The 22,544-nt window shown below is 60.2% G+C and overlaps 1 protein-coding gene across 1 annotated transcript in view; it reads left to right on the top strand.

The window, feature by feature from the left end:
• Positions 1-22,544, top strand: part of CABLES1 (Cdk5 and Abl enzyme substrate 1) — an 81,396-nt gene that overhangs the window by 45,599 nt on the left and 13,253 nt on the right. The window contains exons 4-7 of the mRNA XM_059707479.1: positions 5,984-6,061; positions 15,575-15,671; positions 16,923-17,079; positions 18,070-18,173. Coding sequence (XP_059563462.1) covers positions 5,984-6,061; positions 15,575-15,671; positions 16,923-17,079; positions 18,070-18,173 — 436 coding nt within the window. The remainder of the gene's footprint in view (positions 1-5,983; positions 6,062-15,574; positions 15,672-16,922; positions 17,080-18,069; positions 18,174-22,544) is intronic.

Below are 22,544 nucleotides of genomic sequence, written 5' to 3'. Positions count from 1 at the left end.
TTTGCACGACCCTGATATGAACACTGTCCCGTGACACGTAGATCGGAGGCATCACTGCTGGCGCATCTGCGAGGGGGTGGCTGCGTCCATTCGTGGCAGCGAGGGCAGCGTTGGACCTGAGCCCAAGGCGGCTTGGGGTCCCTGGTGCTGCACCCTTAGGGGCAGCTCCCTCTGCTGCCCTGTGACCTGGGCAGTGGTTCCCCTGAACGGGGGAGTTAGGGACACTGTCCCAGGGCAGACCACTTCGCTTGAGCTTCTGGTTTGCAAAAGGCCACTAATGTCTACACCAGCGATGGCGAACCTTTTGAGCCCGGCGTGCCGGCATTTTGAAAACCCTAACTTAACTCTGGTGCCGTGTCACATATAGAAATTTTTTGATATCTGCAAGCATAGTAAAACAAAGACTTATATTTTTGATATTTATTTTATATATTTAAATGCATTTAACAAAGAAAAATCAACCAAAAAAAATGAGTTCGCATGTCACCGTGACATACGTGTCATAGGTTCGCCATCACTGGACTAGACTGAAAACAGAACGGCCTCAGGGCCGCTGTGCTCGCCTCCTCCCGCCCCCGGAGAAGGGAACCTGCTCCCGTCGGACTCTGTCCTCTCAGGGCCCAGCTCCCACCTCCTGTGACTCAGGCTGCAGGCCGGATGGGGCTCCTTGGTCCCCAGACCTGCTGCCTGGGGGCAAAGGCTCCGGCTCCGCCAGGACCAGAGGGCGGCTGGCAGGAGGGAGGGCAGCTGTCCTCGGACAAGACGCCTGACCTGGCCCGGAGTGTTCAGCACAGTTTAAGGCAGAAAAGGGGAAAGATCAGAAACTGAAGGCCAAGCGTGATAGGACAATCCTGTGTCTCCTGAAAAACAGCACAAAACACCTCCGTCAGCCTCGTGGTCAGTAACGTCGGGGCAGCTGCTTGGAGATACAGCTGGGGCCTCGGCATCTCCCCGTTCACCCCGTCCTCTCCCCGTTCATCCCGTTCTCTCCCCGTTCACCCCGTCCTCTCCCCGTTCACCCCGTCCTCTCCCCGTTCACCCCGTCCTCTCCCCGTTCACCCCGTCCTCTCCGCGTTCACCCCGTCCTCTCCGCGTTCACCCCGTCCTCTCCCCGTTCACCCCGTCCTCTCCCCGTTCACCCCGTCCTCTCCGCGTTCACCCCGTCCTCTCCCCGTTCACCCCGTCCTCTCCCCGTTCACCCCGTCCTCCCCGCGTTCACCCCGTCCTCCCCGCGTTCACCCCGTCTTCTCTGCGTTCACCCCGTCCTCCCCGCGTTCACCCCGTCCTCCCCGCGTTCACCCCGTCTTCTCTGCGTTCACCCCATCTTCTCTGCGTTCACCCCGTTTGTTCTCTCTGCGTTCACCCCGTCCTCTTCCCATTCTCTCCCCGTTCACCCTGTCCTCTCCGCGTTCACCCCGTCTTCTCTGCGTTCACCCCGTCCTCCCCGCGTTCACCCCGTCCTCCCCGCGTTTACCCCGTCTTCTCTGCGTTCACCCCGTCCTCTCCGCGTTCACCCCGTCTGTTCTCTCTGCGTTCACCCCGTCCTCTCCATGACATCAGACCCCCGGTATGTGGAGGGGAAGTGAGCCTCGGCGGAGGCGTGGTCCCATGGAGGGTGGATCTTCTTTGAGTCAGAACCACCTCCAGGTGTCCGGAATCAGTGAAGCCGGGAAGCTGGATTGGGGACCTGCTGGAGTGAGGGGGTCAGGGAGCGGGTGCCAGGACCGTGGCCGCCACCAGCAGCTGGAAGGAGCAGGGGCCTCGTTAGAGTTCAGAGGGTTGTGGCCCTGCAGACGCTCGGTTTCTGACGTGCAGCTCCAGCACGGGGTGGGCACAGTGTGCTGTGAAGTCGCCCCGTTGTGGTGCATTGTGGGGCAGCCCCAGGGAACGGGCAGCGGCTGCAACCACTTCTTCCCAGCGTGCTCAGCCCGCACCTCAGCCGCTCAGCTGCTCTGGGCCCTGCCACATGGCGGATGCATGGGACATGCTGTTCCAGTTCAGGGGCTGGAGGAGGGAAGGCGCCTCAGAGAAGAGGGACCTAGAAGACTGGCCTTGGAGTGGGCTGGGCCGGGACAGGTCCTGGAGCAGGAACGGGGGCCAACAGTTGGGCACGGGAAAGGGAGAGCCGGACGAAGGGAAGCATGGCCAGCACCGTGGTGAGCGAGGCTGCACAGGGCGTCGGAGCGAGGGGGCGGGGGCGCCGAGCTGGCACAAGTCAGGTGGGAAATGCCTTGCAGGCCTACACGTGCCATGCAGGCTGGTGGTACTGTCATCACGGAGCTGCTAGCCGTCTTTTCATGGCTGTCCTCTGCCATCTCCACAGCCATTCCCATTGATTTCAAAGAGGAAGGGAGAGGGAGGGAGAGAGAAACATCAGTGAGAGAGAATCACCGATCTGCTGCCTCCTGAACATTCCACCTGCAGACCTCAGGCCTCCTCACGCCAAGAGAGATGCCTCGAGGTCTAGAAATAGAGCAAGATGCTGGTTTGGGGCTTCAGAGACAACTCCTACAAGCCCTTGATGACCCTGGACGCCGTCTGCTCAGACACTGGGCCCCGGGCAGCCGGGTTGAAGGCAGATGCAGTGCACGTGGGCCATGGGCTCTGTCGGCTGTGGGGGGCCGTGTGCGTTTCCCGGCCGTCCCGAGCCCTCCGGCATCTCACCAGGGACGCAGGCCTTGTGGCCTGAAGCGCAAGTTCCCTCAGACCAGAAACACTTTCCTAAGCACAGAAAGGGGCTGGTGAAGAAGAAAGTTAGAGGGTGCCTCCTGGAGGGTTTGGAAACCCTGGACCCGAGGGATCCCAGCCATGGGCCTGCCGCACTGACAGACTCTGCGTGTGGGAATGTGATCTCTAATCCCTCAAAGGCCCATCTCTCTGGACTTAGTGCCTCTTTGAAGCCCTTCCCTTCCGTGTTCCACTTCCTGCTCATCCTGACCAGCTCCGGCTCTGTGTCGCAGACGGGAAACGGGGCTTCGCAGGCCACTCGTGCAGGAGAGAAGGCGCCCCCGTGGCCGGAAGCGAGACGTGGAGCCGGCCGGTTTCCCAAGCCCATCGGGCCATCGGAACGGAGCGGGGCTGTCATGTATCTGATCTGCTTCTGATCTGCTTCTGCAAACGCACACGCGTGTAGGGGCTGTGAGTCTGACGTCCTGGTGTGTGTGCAGGACTGACGCTGCCTGGCGCTCACAAAGAGCGAATCGGCACCTTCACAGGAACCCCAGTCTGGACCCTGCGCGGGGCCCCAGAGTCACTGCGTGGAGCTGCCGGTGTGGAAGCAGAGGCACGAGCTTGCCGTCCCCCGGATCCCGGAGCTACTTCAGGACACACGTGGGCTGTGTTCTCGGCGGCTGCAGTGACGATGGCCAGCTCCGTGGGGCGTGCACCGCTGCCGACCTGTGGGACTTCTCTGCCCCTGAGAAAGTGGGCGGGTACGAGAAAGGACGGGACATGCCCAGGGGCATGTGGTCCTCCCTCGCCTCCCCCAGCCCAGCTGCTGGACCGGAGAGGCACCTACTCACTGCTGGGCCTGCCCTGTGCTTAGAGGAACATGCTTTTCTGAATGAGACTCGAGCTGTCGGCCGCTCCCAGGCCTCCTGGCCAGACCACACAGTGCGAGCCCTCGTGTAACGAACAATGCAGCTCATTTACTGACGGGCACGTGGTGGCTGCAGCCTCGGAAAGAATGCTCGCGTTTCACAGGCATTACACGCTCTCATTCTCTTGTTCTCATAAAAATGTCCAAACAAGTTCGGTGTGTGGGAAGGAGGGCACTTTAGCCCGAGTGACGAGATGCCGTCTGCTAAGCCAGACGAGTCTGTCCAACGCTTTCCTTCCTCACCTGGACGGGGAGAGGGCGGGGCTCCAGGCTTTTCTCCTGGTGGAAAGCGGGTGGGGGTGCAGAACCCCTCTCCTCCCGTCTGGGCAGGGGCCCAGGCTGTGCAGAGCGGGGGACACAAAGCCCTGATGTCACAGCTGCTGTTGGGGTCGGTCACCCTCTGTCCCCACCCCACGCTCTGCCTGGTGACCTGCAGGCCGGGCTGAAAGACACCCTTAAGACCGGGTGAAGGCAGATCACTGGGTGTCCGAGGAGCCCTTGGGTGCCCAGCCCAGCCCACAGGAGGAGCCTCTGCTGGTCTCAGAGAGGAGCGTGGCCTCAGGCACCCGAGGTGATGGGGCCCACGGTCAGCCACACCCGCGAGTGTGTCACCTCCCGTGCCCCCTTCGTTACAGCATTTAGATCTGGCGTCTGATAGACACTTGTGAGTAGGAGCTATTACATCTACTTGAGCAAATCAACACGGTGCTGCAGGCAGCCGGGTCTCCGGAGGGGACCAGGGAGCAGCGGGGTGTGGCCTGCAGGCCTCGGCCGCCCCTCCGGGTGGACGCCAGGTCCTTGTAGAAGTGGCCAGGCCTCGGGGCTGTGGCGGCCGATGAGAATCCCCCTTGAGAGAGAAGAGGCCCTCTGTGTGCGTGTCCGTTCACAGACAGGCCACACCTGTGGTCCTTCGTCGTCTGTGGAGCACAGACCACAGGTTCTCAGTCTGAGACTCTGCTGGTGAACTCCTCCCCGCCCCCCCCCCCCCCTCCCCAGGAACGGGCTCCAGGGACTGGGGCGTCCTGAGCTCTCATCGCTGCTGCGACGTTCCAACAAGGCAGTCACAGTTCCTGTCCTTTCCATGTGGGACGCGGGGCCCCCGTGTGTGAAGCTGGGACGTTGTTGGGTCCCGTCGGCCACTGTGGACGGGAGTCACTGTGCAGTGAGCAGCCGCAGTCCTGTCCCCGGTGATGGGGAGGGACTCAGTGCTCCCAGGGCGTTGGGGTGGGGGTGCTGCCAGGTGCCACGGCTGCACCCACCGCGGGAAGAGGGGAGCAGCCCCTGGTTCGCCGCTCTGGGGTCCGTACCCTCCTGAGGAGGAAATCGGGAGCAGAAGCAGCGCCGAGGGGAATGCGTAACTGGGGGAGGGACGGCGGAGCCCGTGTTGAGGGACAAATACGAGTTCCCCAAGTGCCGTGTGGCGCAACAGGCAGAAGGAATAGCAAAGGACAGAGGCGTGCAAGGCGGGACTTGAAGGTGGGTGCGCAAGTCCTTTGTGGTGAGTGAGGGGCGTGGGGGTGCCGTGTGTGAGGGCCAGAGAGGCAGGAAGAGCGAGGAGACAAGCCCGTGCCGTGCTGGGAAGCTCGACTTGCGAGCGTGGAAGCCACGGAATGTCCCAGTGAACCAGGTCAGAGCCCCCCAATCCGATGCCGTTGTGGTGCTGTCTGCTCCGCTGGCTTCAGGATTAGTTACCGAAGGGAAAGATTACAGAAGCCAGCAAGCTTCGCATCTGATGTGTGTTGCCATGGCGCCAAAGAATGTTGTTTTTTAATTTCCACTCGTTTCTCCATTGTTTCCATCCGTCACTCTCTTTCGCAAACGTTATTCTCGATGCCAGGGTAAGTGCTGCTGAGAGCTCGCTAATGCCTGTCTGCGTGCCCTTCGATTGCGTAAGAGCGTCATGTAGAGCCGTTTCCAGGAGTGTCTGTCGCAGGGATGGGGCTGAGGCTGCTGGTCCTTGTTCCTTCATGGACCCTCAGAGCCCGCGTGCCACAGCCTGGGAGACACACCTGCCAAGCGTCTGCGTGTCTCCTGCTCGTGGTTCCTGGCCCGTTGCTCTTGCTCCGTAACTGCAGGGTGGGAGCCAGGGGTTTAATGTGGCTGCGGGCACAGCACCGGGCACCCAGCTCAGCCCTGCGCCCGTCTGGCCTGTGCAGCCCACAGCCAGCAGGTCGCACGGAGGACTCGCTGTGCTCCTTGCAGACCCGCCCAGCAGGGTGTCTCGCTGGCTGACGCTGGGATCAGAGGCCGCGTCAGCATCAATGGAGGGAGGGGCAGACGCCGCTTCGAATCCCATGAGCGCTTCGTAGCTCGGGGATTTTTAAATTTAAGAGTCTTTGCATTTAGTTGTTTGTTGTTTGTTCTTTTTCTGTTTTTATTTTGTAGAATCGTCCTCCTCAGTGGCAGGCGATCCTTCTGCAGCGTGTTCTCAGTGCTGCCGTATCGGGACAGCGCCCAGGCCGGGTACGTACCTGCACTCGCCGTGGCTCTCGGGCGAGAGGCTGTGGGACCACGTGTGGGAAGTGCCGCCCTTCCCTTCCCAGCAGCTGGCCTCTCTCTGAAATTCAGGGAAAGTCAAAGGAAAGAGTTCTACCCTCTTTTCAGCCAGAAAGCGTCCTTGCAGGTGTCTGTGTGTGTGTGTGTCCCCGTGTTTATCTGTGTGTCTGTGTGTGTATCCCCGTATCTGTGTGTGTCCCCGTATTTATCTGTGTTCCTGTGTGTGTGTCCCCGTGTTTATCTGTGTTCCTGTGTGTGTCCCCGTGTTTATCTGTGTTCCTGTGTGTGTGTCCCCGTGTTTATCTGTGTTCCTGTGTGTGTGTCCCCGTGTTTATCTGTGTTCCTGTGTGTGTGTCCCCGTGTTTATCTGTGTTCCTGTGTGTGTGTCCCCGTGTTTATCTGTGTGTTTGTGTGTGTATCCCCATGTCTGTGTGTGTGTCCCCATGTTTGTCTCTGTGTGTGTGTGTGTCCTCGCCATGCTGCCTGCTGCTTCTGATGTGCACGTTGGCATATCCTGATCCTGTGAAGCAAGAACAATGCAAGGCCCACCCCACCCCCCGGGCCTTGCCAGCTCTGTAGACAGGGAGGTCAGGAAAGGAATGACACAGCCGTGTGCCCTCCTTATACTGGGCTTGGGGCTGGAACCCGACCAGCCTGCGGAGCAAATACCAGAGCAAAGCGGACCAGAAGCAGAGGGGGACCGCCACCTCTCAAGGTCAACAACTCCTCCTTTGGTCTGAAAAAAACGTAGGTAGTGAGGCTCTGACCTTGCAAAGCGCTGCCTCCTTTCCCAGCCCCAGACTCTGTGCCTCTCCTCTGAGTCCTGCCCCTCACCCGCACCTGCTCCCTGCATCTGTGTCGTCAGGAAGCTGCAGGGGCTCAGGGCAGGACACTGGGAGCACCGTGGGTGGCGGAGCGCCGTGGGTGCTGGCACTGGCCTCTGCAAACTCATGCAGGGCCTGCTTCTGGGTGCTGTGACGGTCACAGGCTGTCCACATAGGACCTGGCCCGAGGGAGGGCGGCAGGTCCTGGTGCTGCTTCCCCCTTTACGGTGCCCCCTGGTTCACGGGAGATGCATTTAAAGACCCCGTGGGTGCCTAAACTGCGGGTAGTACTGACCCTATATATACCATGTTTTCTCCTGTATGTACACAACTATGATGAAGTTTACTTTATAAATTAGGCACAGAGATTAACAACAGTAACTAGTAATGACATAGAACAGCGGTAACAGTCTGCTGCAATGGAAGTTATGAGGACGTGACATTATTAAGTAAAACCAGGGTGGCTTGGGCACAGACCCTGCGGACTGGGACGGGATCTGATAACGAAGGCGGCCGCTGAGCGACCAGCGGGCGGGGCGTCTGTGGCGTGAACGCACTGACAAGGTGGGCTCCCATCGGGCAGGAAGGAGTGGACACTGAGATTCCATTCTGGCCTGAGGATGGCACGGGATTTAAACTTACGAATTGTTTGTTTCTGGAATTTTCCATTTAATATTTTCGGGCCCCAGTGGGCCAGGGGTCACTGAAACCGCATAAAGCGAAGCCGTGGGTAAGGGAGGGTGGCGGTATTTAGGGGGGTCCCCTGGGGGGTTATTAGGAGACTCGTCTTGCCACTTGTCCCAGGTGCAGACGCAGGCCCGTGGGGCGTAACCTCACATCTTGGATACGAACAATCAAACTCGCCACTCCCTCAGCTTTTATAGATGAGAAACCAAGATGCAGAAAAGGTAATTTCTGTAGCAAAGCCCCCGGCCGGGTCCCCGTGTCACCCAGCAGAGAAGGGAACGTGCTGGCGGGGCGGCACATGCTGACGTCCTCAGGAGAAACTGGCAGCGTGAGTCGGACTGAGCAGCGAGGCTCAGCGTCCTGCTTGTCGTTTTTAAATATATTCTCACTGATGTCAGAGAGGAAGGGAGAGGGAGTGAGAGAGACACATCCATGATGAGAGGGAACCATGGATCAGCTCCTCCCGCACGCCCCCGACTGGGCAGGTGCCTGACGGGGAATCGAACCGTGACCTCTTGTTTCACAGGTCAGTGCTCAACCACTGGGTCACGCTGGCCGGGCCGTTCTGCTTTTTAAATGTTTTAATGAACAGATACCCTATTTATAATAACTGCCACTTATAATTATGATCTTTAAGCTAATTATTGGGAAATAATTATGCTTAAATGACAAGTGTTTATGCTAGTAAATTTATACATGTACATATTTTTAAACTCCTGCAGCTCATGTGCATACTAACTAGTATGTTTTCACTGTGGAAAATTCCTTTACCTTTACGCTAAAGCCTCTCCGTGACCAGGATGTAAGTCCTAGGATTCCCGGGGTGGAAAGGGGGCTTCCCTGCCTTGCAGCTCGAGCCCATAGGCTCCCTGCCCCCACCCTCCCCAGCTGAGCCAGCCACCGGACTCCGGCCACCGGGCTGCTCAACACACGGTTTCTGGCTCCCGTGGTTCCGTGGTGCTTAGGCACGTGGACCAGGCCACGTGTGCCCGATTATTCCGACAGGCGCAGACCAGCCGCGGACGGGTCCATGTGCGTCCCAACTTCATCCCAAGAAAGATTTAAAGACAGGAAACTCAAACGTCCCTTCACTGCACTTGAACCCCTGACTGGAGAGCATCTGTTGGGGTGGCCTTATCTCTTCTGGGTCTGTCTTCTGGCCCCTGCAGCGGCCAGAGCGTCCCAGGCCCTCCGTCCCGCCCCCCAGCTTTGTTCTTGGGTTTAAGCTGAACTGGACTGACTTTGGCTCCTGACATCTGCTGAGCGGAGCAGACAGGCCGGCCCAGGGGAGGCTCCACAGGCGCTTGTGACAGTCGTCCTGCTAGGGCCCCACCGACACAGAGTCGAGTCGAGTCGAGTCGAGTCAGAGCAGTGGGTCTCCACCTTCTGGCCCTTTAAATGCAGTTCCTCATGTTGTGACCCAACCATACAATTATCTTCGTGGCTACTTCATCACTGTCATGTTGCTACTGTTGTGAATCGTCATGTAAATATCTGATATGCGGGATGGTCTTAGGCGACCCCTGTGAAAGGGTCGTTCGCCCACCATAGGGGTCGCGACCCACAGGTTGAGAACCGCTGCCTTAGAGGGAGTGGCTGTCCCAGCCTCCACCTAGTCCCCTCACGTACGTGGATTCATACTCAGACCTCGCCGGCGCTGTGATCCAGCCCGTGTGTGAAAGCCCTGGAAGCCTGCACCTGCGGCTTACGGAGCGCAGACAGCTCTCAGCCCTCAGCTCTCGGCTCTCAGCTCTCCTCTAATCTGAAGAGCAGGTGGGGTGGGGTCCGAGTCCTCAGACGCCCTCTTGTCTGTAGGTTTCCAGGTTCCTTGCTGACTGTCTTGGTGCAGATTCGTTCTCAAGGCCCCTGCTTACTTTGTGTGGCCTTCCCAGAACTCCCAGAATCCACGAGAAGCACCTGCCCCTTTGCCTTGCCCAGCCCCAGGCTGCGCTTCTCTGCAGGTCCCTTCGCCCTCCCTCTCTGCCTCCCTCCTTAGGGAGCTATTAACCCTTTGCTCTCCTGTCCTGCGTGGGGAAGACCATGGCTGGTCAGTGACAAGCTGGCTGCAAATCGCCCACACTGTTTGGACTTGGTTTTTTGTTTTGTTTTGGTTAATCCTCACCCTGGGATGTTTTTCCCAATGATTTTTAGAGAGTGAAAGGGAGGGAGGAGGGGAGAGGCAGAGAGAAACGTTGACGTGAGAGACACATGGATTGATTCCTCCTGCACGAGCTCTCACCCGGGCAGGGGATCAAACCCGTAACCCGGGTGCGTGCCCTCGACCAGGAGTTGAACACGAGACCCTTTGGTCCGCGGGCAGATGCTCTATCCACTGAGCCACACGGGCCAGGGCTGTTTGGCCTTGATTTCACTTTCCTGCCTCAGTTTCCCTATTCACTTGCCCTGGAATTTTCCTGGCTCCTCACTGCCCTGTTAGATAGGAGATGCTTCTAATAACTGTCTTCTTTTCCCGTTCTTTCCCGTTGGGAATGCAGTCTTGCCCGGGGCATGATGGGCACGGAGCGGGGGTGCAGGGCGGATGCATTCAGACAACACCCAGCTCCCCAGTCCCTGTCCACACCCCTCGGGTCTCTGGCTGTCGGCAGTTGGCTGGCCTCGCCCTCCGTCAGCTCCGGTGGGAAATGTCAGTAGCGCGCAGCCGTGTGAGCAGATAAGCACACGGCTCTTTCCACGGGCGCCGGGCTTGCGGGAAGCAGGGACGCTCTTGGCTGCACGTTGAGTTGGAAGCGGGTGGTTTCCCCAGGTCCGTTCTGGGTGGGAGTCGGGAGGTGGGAATATGCAATAGGGGGTCGGCCCGGGACCCAGAGCTTCCTCCTGCTTCCGCCCTCTGGCCTGTTCCTCCTGCGACAGGACCTCCTGCTTGGACCCCAGGCGAGTGCAGCTGCATTACAGGCCAGAAGGGCATCCTGTGGGGCGACTCGTCATGGCGTCCCGTCAGCGGGAACAGGCACGCCCAACCCAGACACCAACTCCAGAGCTTTGGGAGCGGGTCCCCCTGTGAGGGGGAGACTGCAGGCCTGGAGTCGGAGCTGCCCCCGCCGCCCCGTGCACACGGCTGCCATGAGAGCGAGATGGTCTTCAGTCCTGGAGGTGGGGCACCCGCAGGCATTTTGCACATACAGGGCGGGGCAGGAGGGTTACAGCTGTTTCCATGGGAAGCAATACAACGTTAATAAATACGAGAATAAGCTCTTGTTTCTCATACAACCATCAACCTACCTTTATTTTAAATTGATTCCAGAGAGACTGGGAGAGGGAGAAACATCCGTTGGCTGCTCCCTGCATGCCCCCTACTGGGGATTGAGCCTGCCACCCAGGCCTGTGCTCTGACTGGAATTGAGCCAGCAACCTTTGGGGCGATGCCCAACCAACCCAGCCACACTGGCCAGGGCTGTGAGCCTACTTTTCCGTGTAGATCCGACTGGAAGGAGGTCGGAGTGAGTCCAGGAAGCCTGTGGCTGAGGATTCTAGAAAACAACCACGCTCGTGACCCCAACAGAACAGCGCCTGCGAGGAGTGTGTGCTGGGGAGACCCACTGAGAGCCGCGTGCCTGGCTGACGGACAGTCGCTGGGTGAGCCGCCTGCACGGTCGGAGCCTCAGTGTCTCTGACGTGAAGCTTTAAACAGCAGCTTCTGTGAGGCGCTCGTGTCCCCAGCCTTTGTTGCTGGGCATTTCAGGTGAGGTCGTCCCCTCGTCACTCGGTGGCACAGAGGACGGCCCTCCCAGAGAGGCCTCCAGCCTCCACGCCCCTCCCCCACGTCCGTGCATGTTCCCCCAGCGACCGGCTCTGGGATGATCTCACGGGTGAATCATGCCGTGATCGGCTGTTTGTAGGAGCTGCCTGCAGAGGCCCCTCATTGCTGCCAGCGCCCGGGGGTGGCGTGTGGATGGCGAGCTCAGTGGGAGCCCGAAGGCTGGCAGGACTGAACGCTGCTCTGATTGTCCGCAGCCTGGTGGCCTGGCCCGTCCGCTGCTTCTGAACTGGGGGCAGCGCTCTGCTCTGGACCAGCAGGCGGACTTGCCCGGTGGCGGCGGTGCGGGGGCGATGGTGAGGGAACCGCGTTAGCCTCGTGTCGCTGGGCCTGGGGTGCAGCCCCCAGTGGTGCCGGGCTAGAGGCGGCCTTGCTGCCCAGCCAGCCTCACACTCTGCTCTCTGTGAAGCAGATCTCTGGCCTGTTATTTTCTAAGCGTCTGGAAATCCTGTTAACATTTAATTAGCTTTTAAGTTAGTTACACATCCACGTGTTCAACGCATTATTCTTTAAAGATTGATGCCTAGAGGGGCTCCCGGCTGCAACCCCGGCCCGAGAGGCAGCCCCGTCACTGAAGTAAATCCCAGCGGCCGTCCCGGAGGCGGAGGCCCTGAGACGAGCTCATTGGCCACAACACACTTGGGTCACCCACTTCCCAGGTGCTGGTGCTTTACGTCACACGCACGTGCGGCTGCTGCTGTCACTGAGAGGAGTATCGGTTCGTTAGCCAGACGCTCCCTAAGGAACGGGCCTTGGCTCGGCCCTGCTGCCCAGTTCCATGCGGTGCCGCTCAGTGAGCTGGAAGAGGACACGGGAGCACTGTGCCGCCCACAGGAGGGAGTCAGGAGCTGGCCACGTGTGGCCGTGAGCACCGAGGGGACCCCCTCTGGGCACCAGGAGAGCTAGACGGGCCGCTGCTCTGGCCAGACGACCCACCGCGATGAAATGGTGTAGGTCCGCTCTGTGTCAGGGGACAAAACTAAGACGGGCCCGGGGGTTCCCGCCCGAGGTGACCGGCCTCCCAGGAGACCCACGGGGCGAACTGCAGTGCCGTCTGCGAGGCTGGCTCCGCCCCAGAGAGCCCACCTCTGCGTCTGCTTCTCGCTTAGAGGTATCACTGTTGTGGGGTTGTCTCCCCTGGTGTTTTCATCCCCTCCCCATCTTCTGTGGCCTCTTCCCTCTCCCCCTCACACTACCTCCCATCCCTCCCACCCCTTTTGGCCAACCTTTGTAAAAAAAAAAAAAAAAAAAAGTGTGTGCACATGCCCTGGGTTTTCAAAGTGTGTTTGTTGCTTACGGCCTCTGCAAAGGTTAAGAAACTTATATAGGCCCGGCTGGTGTGGCTCAGTGGTTGAGCATTAGCCAGGAACCAGGAGGACACGGTTCGATTCCCATCAGGACACAGGCCCCGGTTGCGGGCTCCATCCCCAGTGTGGGGTGTGCCCGAGGCAACCGATCCATGATTCTCTCATCATCGATGTTTCTGTCTCTCTTCCCTTCCTCTCTGAAATCAATAGAAATATTTTTTTTAAAAATCAACTTAAATAGCATGAGAAACGAGGTCTTGTAGCTAAATAAGCTGAGCAGTCTCCCCTGGGGCTGTGGGCACGGAGGGAATGGGAGCAGGGTTCTGTCAGGGCATCTACACCCACGAGGTCCTGTCCTGAGCCTGACCGACTGTGCCCTCCTGCGAGTCCAAGCGACACGTACACCGTTCCGCTCGCGGTTTTGGACAGGACCCACGTGGGCGGTGGAACTTGCCTCCATTCCATGCTTAGAAGGAGGCAGAACATAAATAAATTCATTTTTGAACTCAACATGCATCTGGGAAAAATGATCTCTGAGGCTCTTCAAACCAATTGCAAAGCCCAGCTTCATTTGCTTTGAAGACCTTCAGCCGCCGTTCCCCAGGGTCCGCCTCCGGTGCCGCAGGGTCAGCGCGGGCACCGCGTGATGTCCGTGCTCACGCCCGTGTTGATGGGAGAGGTGATCTGAGAGGGAATGTGGAGACCTGGTCACCCGTCAGTCCTCGGCCTTCGGCTGCTGCTCCACCGGGTGTTTCCAACCCTCCCTTTGGGGGAACCAGCACACCCTTCCGGGCCTCTCTGCACCCTTCCCACCCTCTCGGGTTCACAAAGAGGGGGCATCAAGGCCACGGTCTCTGGCTTCTCCTCACTCCCCTGAGGCCTATTCCAGCTCCGCCCGGGTCTCCTCCCGGGGCCTGGCTCCCACCCACAGGCTGTGTCAGCCTCAGGGCCCGGACCTTGCTCCACGGGTGTTTCCCTTTGCTCACGATGGGTGCATCGGCTGTCCTCTCTGCTGGAGGAAGTGAGGGCTGCCCTGGAGGCTCCTGGAGGGGGCGAGGCAGGTGGTCCCTGGTTTGTGGCCCTGAGGTGCTGGTCTCCCAGCTGCAGGTTGGAGGCCCACAGCTGGGATGTGAGCTTCCTGTGGGCCCGGCACCTCCATGAAGTGGGGACGCCTGGACCTCGGAGCCCTCGGGGAGCGTGGTCCTGGTGGGGCCACCCCCTCCCCCGGGGGAGCTCAGACTCCTCCAAGAGCACTTCTGTGGCTCAGGACGCCGTGGAGCTCTTGATGGACGAGCTGCACCTCCAAGTGACCTCACAGTTCTCTGACTGTCCGTGGAGGAGGCGAAAGTCACGTACAGTCACATCCAGTCAATGGGGCGGGGGGGGGGGGGGTGCACTGACCAGAGTTTGCGTGTGAAGTGTGAAGACTTTAGTGTCAGTTCCAGAGGGGCCCAGACGCTCTGCGCTGGCAGAACTGGCCTCCATGTGGCTGCAGAAGGCAGTCCTCCTGGGAGCAGGTCGAGGTGGGTCTTTGGAAGATGTTGCTGACCTCACTGTGCATCATAGGATGAGGGAGCCAGTCCATCGTGGGAGCCCACAGGCGAGGAGGACTGCTCAGCACATCAGAGGGTCCTGAGTTCCTCCATGGGGGGCGGGCACTCGTCTCTCCTCCCCCCACTCACCTGGCTCCAGGGCACCTCGCTTTCCCATCGATTCCTTTACCATTTTAAACTTGTTCGTTCTTGCTGAAACAGCCCCCATTCTTACAGGAGACAGCCCTGAGCACGGTGCCTCTCCGGCACACAGAGGCAGCAGCTGGAAGGCGGTCCTTCCTGGATATGGCTGCGATTTAGACCCCTGGGAGCGTTCAGAACTCCTGCACCCACGACAATGGAATCAGCATGGCTGGGGTGGGAGCCAGACCGCAGGAGTTTGTCAGAAATCCCCGGTGATTCCAACACGCAGCTTAGTGAGAACTGCTGCAAGGAGAGGGGGACGTGGCCAGCCATCTGCCTACTCTGGGCCTCGTTTTCTCATCTGTAAAATGGGACAGTAATAGCAACAGCAGTCTGATGAGGGCAGCGGCTCAGTGGTTGAGCGTCGATGTATGAACCAGGAGGTCGTGGTTTGATTCCCGGTCAGCGCACATGCCTAGTGCGGGCTCGATCCCCATTGGGGGGGGGGGGGCAGCAGAGGCCGCTGATCCATGATCCTCTCTCATCACTGATGTTCCTATCTCCCCCTCTTCCTTCCTCTCTGAAATTAGCAAAACTATATTTTTGAAAAAAAGGATGAAAGGGATGGTGTGTGACAGTCTTTGTCAGGTGTGAAGTGTTCTGTGACTGCTTGCTGTTCACACTGGACATTGTTTTATAGAAAGATACTCATTTTCCAGGTGGCCCGCCACGGTAGGAGGGCGACTCTTGTGGCGCTAATTCTCTCATGGCCAGCAGTGAGCCTGAGAGCTGTTCAGGATGAGAAATTCTTCCTCCCGTCGACTAAAGGGGGAGTCGAGAGGGGTCTCCCCCAGATTTAAGAAGAAGCCAGCAGCGAGAGCCCAGCAGAGTGTAGTCCCTGTGCCCGGGGTGCCCCCTGGTGCCTGTGCCATGACTGTCTCAGAGAAGAGAGACTTGCTGAGTGGAGGGAGGCCGGGGATCCACACTCTGCACCCGCCTTTCTCCCTCAGGCACTCGTTCAGCTGCGCGTCCTTCATGTCAGAGTGGGGGGCGTGGGGGGGCTGCCCTTGAGCCGCTGACCCAGCCCAGCGGAGGGGCGAGGGGAGGCCTGCTCGGTCCCTTTCGTCAGCATGACTGGTGTCTCGTAGTGAGCGTCACAGCACCTCTTTTGGGTACAAACAGCAGCTTTCCTCTCTGGCTTGTCCTCCCAGGGACTTGAAGGCGGACGGAGGGAGACAGTCAGCAGGTGCCGTGAGCCTGAAAGAGGTCATTGGCCTGGAAGGCGTGGAGCTGGGCGCTGACGGGAAGGTAAGGCTGCCCGGCTCCCGTTGGCGAGTCTGTGCCCAAGTCACAGGGTTGGGAAGCAGAAGAGGGGGCAGTCCACGCGCCTCGCTCGAGTGGTGGGGGGCACCTTCCTGGGCTCCCAATGGGCAGGCGAAGTCCATCGAGCCCGCGATTACATAGCAACACAAGGTTTCCCTGCCTGCACGCACACACATGTCCACGTGCATGCTCTGGGGTGCAGGGATGTGGGTAGTGTGAACAGCAGTAACGGATGGTGCCCGCAAGCCGCCTCCCCACGACTAGATGGGTGTCGGCCTCCGACGGAGACCCCAGGCCCCAGGGCTGCCACGCTTCTCACACGCAGCTCACCGGGCTGCGGGGTGACGTCTAGGGTGTGAAGGGTGAATCCAGTCTTTCATGAGCCCCCCAAAGCCTGTTGGGGAGACCATGCAGGGTGTCCTTGGGGAGACCGTCCCAGCCGTTTGCATGCACAGGACCCCCCAGCACAGCTCCCCCAGGGCCTGAGCTGTGGTCCCCAGGCCGGCGGAGAGAAAGATACATGTGCTGCTTTCTCTCCTGAAGGCTGAGTGTCCACCCAGGAATGGGGAGGGGGTTGCGGGGGGTAGGAAGCGGAGGTGAGCCCCGTGGATGGATCTGCCGCAGGGCACGGGGTCACGCCCCTTGTCAGGGACTCCAGCCGTCGGGGCCTGGAACGCTGCGGGTGCTGGTTCATGGAAAGTAGTGCCAGTCTGTGCCTCACGCAGCCCACACCATCCCCACAGTGTCTAGGACCATGATGGCGAACCTATGACACGTGTGTCAGAGGTGACACGTAAACTCATTTTTTTGGTTGATTTTCCTTTGTTAAATGGCATTTAAATATATAAAATAAATATCAAAAATATAAATCTTTGTGTTACTGTGGTTGCAGATATCAAAAAATTTCTATATGTGACATGGCACCAGAGTTAAGTTAGGGTTTTTCAAAATGCTGACACACCGAGCTCAAAAGGTTCGCCATCACTGGTCTAGGTCAACACATTGTTATCAAACACACGTCGGCCGCATCACCTGAGCGTTCTCACGGGGGTGGGGGGGGGGGGGGGGTCAGGGACAGCCACAGGCAGCGGTTCTGGCACATATTTGGCCGGAATAGAAGTCATCTTCCAGGTCCCTGGTGTCCGTCACAGTGGGAGACATGCAGTCACTGGGGCGGGCGCGGCCTCACGCTCGCTGCCTGGCCTGTCCCTCACCTGCCCTTTGTCGTCCTTCCAGACGGTGTCGTACACCCAGTTCCTGTGGCCCACAAACGCCTTGGGAGCCCGGAGGGGCACCATCGACTCCACCTCCTCCTTCTCCCACTTCCGCACCCTGAGCCACCGCAGCCTCTCCATAGGGCGGGCCAGCAGCACCCAGGGGAGCCTCGACACAGGTGCCGGCTGCTGGGTCTGGGGGCTGCGGCAGGAGGCGTCTGGGGTACAGTGTGGGTGGGTCTCCTGTGTGCGGACGGGAGGGCCGGGTCCCGGAGTGTGAGCTCATCCCACAGGCGACGTGATTGGGCAAGAGGATTTCAGCCTCACAACCGGCCAGAGGGTGGCCTCTCCAATGAGATGCCTCCGCCCAGCCCCTGAGCGCCCCCCCCGGGAAACCCCATGCCTCGTGCAGAGGGGGCTGGGCAGGATCCGGCTTCTCGCCACCTCTCTGCGCCTCAGAGTTACCTCCCTGTTACCTGCTTCTTGCCTACACTTTTTAGTGCTCAAGTTGGGCTTTTCTTCAAATAATTGGGCCAGAAGCCCAGGATCTGGTGTGAGAACATCCCTTGTGGTTCTCCTCGCGCGAGCGGATGGGCTGTGTGCAGAAGGAGGCTGGGTGCTTCCTGCTCGGCCTGAGTGATCCCCTGGGGCTGACGGGAGCTCTTGGTGAGCAGTGCCACTGCTCGGAGACCCCAGGCGATCGGAGGGCTCAGCCTGTCCAGGTGCTGAGTCAGAAACACTGTCCGTGCTCCCGCCCGCTGGTCCCCAAGTGCACGGGCCTGCTTTGATCCGTGTTTATGTGGGCACAGTAGTCCGCCCAGGAGGGTTCACCCCAAAACGCGCTTCTCACGGGGCTCAGCTGCCAATGCCCTGCAGGGTTAGAAACGAGCCTTTCGGCGCCACGTGTTCTGTCCGGGTGTCCCTGTGCTGTTCATGCTCCGGGGTCCTGTGCTCTCCGGGTCAGGGAGATTCACGTGTCATTTTCTAAAGTGGAAAAGCTCGTCATCAGGTGAAGAATCTGGTGCCCCTGTCGGAGAGGACACGCCTCCTTGCTGCAGAGACCGTGACTGCATGGCAGGCAGGCGACCGAGCTGGTGCCCCGCCCGTCCTCAGTCCCCCGCACGGGTGTTCACCTCGGCGCTGACTGTCCCTCTGCCTGTGGCCCTTAGGCAGCGACCTGGGAGACTTTGTGGACTACGACCCGAACCTCCTGGACGACCCCCAGTGGCCTTGTGGGAAGCACAAGCGGGTCCTCATCTTCCCCTCGTACATGGTGAGTAGCGTGGAGGTGGCAGGCAGGCTTCCCTCGGCTGCGCTGCCCGGAACGGGGCCCTTCAGACCCTGCTCAGCCTGGAGCCCCTCCAGGTGCCGTGCTGACGGGGAGACCAGAACGCGGCCGGTCCAGGGTTCTGCTGGTCACTGGCCTGCACGCATCACAGTAGCTACCGGCTCACTCGCCAAACGTGGCATCTGTAGACCCACTGGGAGAGGGTGGGCCACCGGCCGCGCTGAGGTCAAGCCGGCTGGTAGAGTCCTCGCGAGGGTGGGTCTGCAGTGCCCACTGAGCAAACACGTGGCCCGGGCTCAGGGCGACCGAGCCCGCTCCGGGGAAAGGGAAGCAGGGCAGTGTGGGTGTCGCACGCAAGCCTTCCTCGCAGCTGCCGTTTCTCGGGCTCTTCCTGTTTTCCTCTGAGTCTGGTTTCGGCTCCTGGCTGACCACCTCCCACCGCTCTACTCCTGGCGGCCGTTCCCCGAGATCAGAGGGTCTGGCAGGGCCCGGGTACTTTCTTGGGGAGACGCGCCAACTTGGAGGCAGGCCGAGCCGGGATGCCGTGGGGAGAGGCACGAGGGCTTCCGGGAAACCGCTGCCCCTGGGCTGCACACAGGAATCGGTGGGAGAGCACGGCCAGAGCGCCCTCCCTGCCGGTCGGAGGGCGCAGCTGAGCACAGGGCCCGGCGCCTCCCTCCCCCGCCGTGCGGTCTCTGCACCCGGCCCAGCAGTGAGCCCGGCCCTTCTCCTGGGACACGCGGGGCAGGAGGGCATCTCCGAGGAGACAATGTCCTGGGTCTCGGTCAGAGAGGCTGCAGAAGCCTCGGACCCCGCGCTTAGGGGCAATCAGGCAGGCGGGAGCCAGGGGGGAGTCAGGACAGACCCCGTGTCGTGTCTCGGAAGCCGCAGTGGGCCCAGCCTATGTAGGAAGGGCGCCTGGCACCACTCAGAGCCGAGCGGCCTCTGTGCCGGGCCCCAGGCTCCGGCCTCCTCACAGAACATTTGGCAACGGGCCGACATCAGAGACACCCGGGACCTGGCCAGCTCCGCCCGCGTCTCCTCCTGTAACAAGCAGGGAGCCAGAGACATTCCAGTGCCAGAGTCGGGATGAATTACCAAAGGCATTTAGTGTATTAATTTTTAAAATATATTTTTATTGATTACAGAGAGGGAGAGAGGGAGAGAAACATCAGTGATGCGAGAGAATCATTGACTGGCTGCCTCCTGCACACCCCACACCCCAGCCTGCAGCCCAGGCATGTGCCCTGACTGGGAATCGAACCGTGACCTCCTCGTAGGGCGATACTCAACCTCTGAGCCATGCCGGCCGGGCCAAAGGCATTTAGTTTAAAACTGGCCCTACTCCTTGCTCTTCCCTCCTTATTCCCCGCTGCTGACACAGAAAGCGAACCAGACCTGTGGGTAGTTCTTTCCCACTCTGACCTCTGTGAGGTCACTGCTTCTTTAAAAACAACCACCAGAGCTCATCGATCTGAGCCAGCGCACAGTGAGGAGCTCATCCTTCTGAGCCAGCGCACAGTGAGGAGCTCGTCCGTCTGAGCCAGCGCACAGTGAGGAGCTCGTCGGTCTGAGCCAGCGCACAGTGAGGAGCTCGTCCTTCTGAGCCAGCGCACAGTGAGGAGCTCGTCCTTCTGAGCCAGCGCACAGTGAGAAGCTCGTCCTTCTGAGCCAGCGCACAGTGAGGAGCTCGTCGGTCTGAGCCAGCGCACAGTGAGGAGCTCATCGATCTGAGCCAGCGCACAGTGAGGAGCTCATCGGTCTGAGCCAGCGCACAGTGAGGAACTCATTGGTCTGAGCCAGCGCACAGTGAGGAGCTCGTCGGTCTGAGCCAGCGCACAGTGAGGAGCTCGTCGGTCTGAGCCAGCGCACAGTGAGGAGCTCGTCGGTCTGAGCCAGTGCACAGTGAGGAGCTCGTCGGTCTGAGCCAGCGCACAGTGAGGAACTCGTTGGTCTGAGCCAGCGCACAGTGAGGAGCTCGTCGGTCTGAGCCAGCGCACAGTGAGGAGCTCGTCGGTCTGAGCCAGCGCACAGTGAGGAGCTCGTCGGTCTGAGCCAGTGCACAGTGAGGAGCTCGTCGGTCTGAGCCAGCGCACAGTGAGGAACTCATTGGTCTGAGCCAGCGCACAGTGAGGAGCTCGTCGGTCTGAGCCAGCGCACAGTGAGGAGCTCGTCGGTCTGAGCCAGCGCACAGTGAGGAGCTCGTCGGTCTGAGCCAGCGCACAGTGAGGAGCTCGTCGGTCTGAGCCAGTGCACAGTGAGGAGCTCGTCGGTCTGAGCCAGCGCACAGTGAGGAACTCATTGGTCTGAGCCAGCGCACAGTGAGGAGCTCGTCGGTCTGAGCCAGCGCACAGTGAGGAGCTCATCGGTCTGAGCCAGCGCACAGTAAGTGCTTAGTAAACAGCCAGATGCATTGCCCTGACGTCCAGGGAGAGCAGAGCGGTCATGACTGCAGGAAGAACGCCCCGTGTGGTCCCTGCTCCACTTGTCAGTCACTTCATTTGTTAAGTGACTGGGCAGGAAGCTACTCCGGAGCCCACCGGCTGCCACGGTGACAGACAGGAAGTGGGCGTGGGGCCGGAGCGCCTGGCGCAGAACCTGGCTCCCTTCGCCGCTGAACCCCACAGCCCTCGGTGCCCACGGCCACACCGCCGACTTCGGGACAAGAAAGGGATTCTCTGGGTCAGCAGTTTAACAAACTCTCAGCCCCCAGAGAATCAGGCGCCGTTCTCATGGACGTTGAGGTTTGGTGGGAGCCCGGCCACGGATGGTTCACGTCCGGGATGACACCAGCCCCTCCTGCCGTAGGCCTGGGGTCCGGCTGCTGCCAGGTCGGGGTTTTCTCCTAAAATCATTTCATCGGGAGCTTCGTGGGCTGGGTGCAGTCGCCGTGGGCGCTGCGCACAGGGGGTTCTCCCTCCGTGGGCAGTGGCTGTGTGACCTGCCAGGTCCGCACACGTGTCCCACCCCGTGTTCTGTGTTCCCAAGCCGCTGCCAGGTCCGCACACGTGTCCCACCCCGTGTTCTGTGTTCCCAAGCCGCTGCCAGGTCCGCACACGTGTCCCACCCCGTGTTCTGTGTTCCCAAGCCGCTGCCAGGTCCGCACACGTGTCCCACCCCGTGTTCTGTGTTCCCAAGCCGCTGCCAGGTCCGCACACGTGTCCCACCCCGTGTTCTGTGTTCCCAAGCCGCTCGTTTTTCATTCACCGCCTTGAACCTGCCGTGCTTCCTGCCGGGGTTCGCTTTCCAGAGAAGGAAACGCACCGTCGCTGTAGACACGGGCCCTTCGGGAACACGCAGGCGCCCGCGTTTCGGCACGCTCGTCTCGGTCACGGATGCGCGTGTCACATGAGCCTCACATGCGCCCGGGGGATCCCTCGCCAGACGTGGGTCCGGAGCACAGGCCCCTCACGTGCATCGCACATGGAGCGTGCGGGGGTGCGGGGGGGGGGGTTGCCTTATTTGTGTGTTGGGCAACAGGCATAGGATTTGTCCACCCAGCCAATACTGACGGGCCTACTGTGCGCCAGGCCAAGTGCTTCCTGCTCAGAGAAGGTTAAACCCACCACAGTCCCCATGCTCCTTGACCTCGTGGTAGATGTCAGGGAGGGTTGGAGGTCAGAGGTCAGAGGTGAGAGGCTCTCGAGAAAGGATACTGAGAATGGGTGCTGGGCAGGGAGCCCCCGCGGAGGCCCTGTGGTGTGAGAGAAGCTGACCCGGTGTCAAATCAGTATTTTCAACAGAACAGTCAGCCCGGCCGGCGTGGCTCAGTGGTGAGAGCGTCAACCTATGAAGCAGGAGGTCACGGTTTGATTTCCGGCCAAGGCACATGCCTGGGTTGCAGGCTCGATCCCCAGTGTGGGGCGTGCAGGAGGCAGCCGACCCATGACTCATCACTGATGTTTCTGTCTTCCTCTCCCTTCCTCTCTGAAATCAGTAAAACGAAAAAACAGTAAGTCGCTGTCCTGCTCTTTCTGCACACAGGCGCGCGCGCACATAGACACGCACAGGCACACACGCACACATGCACACACACGCACACAAAGTCGAGCCTGCAGGGTGACGCTCCTGACAAACTGGCCCCCTCTCCCCCGGGTGCGGAGCCTCGTGTGTAACAGGCACTGAGGAGCGAGGACACGGAGGACGCAGCTGCTCCGCCCGGGTTGTCGAGGCCCCTCTGGGGTCTGCGGTCTCAGCCCTTGGGCGGGTGGGCGCTGCCTCCACAGGCCTCGCTGGTGCACGCCCGCTGTGGGGTGACCTCATGTCGGGCGGGCGCCCCTGCAGTGGACGGCAGGCCTGTGCGAGCCTGTGCGGCCCCCACTCTGCCCCCTCCAGGCCCTGCGGAGGCCTTGGCGT

This window comes from Myotis daubentonii, chromosome 8 (assembly GCF_963259705.1).
Source record: "Myotis daubentonii chromosome 8, mMyoDau2.1, whole genome shotgun sequence".
In the NCBI taxonomy this organism is placed as follows: Eukaryota; Metazoa; Chordata; class Mammalia; order Chiroptera; family Vespertilionidae; genus Myotis; species Myotis daubentonii.
Note: the sequence above shows the minus strand (reverse complement) of the source record. Positions and strands in the feature narration are given on the sequence as shown.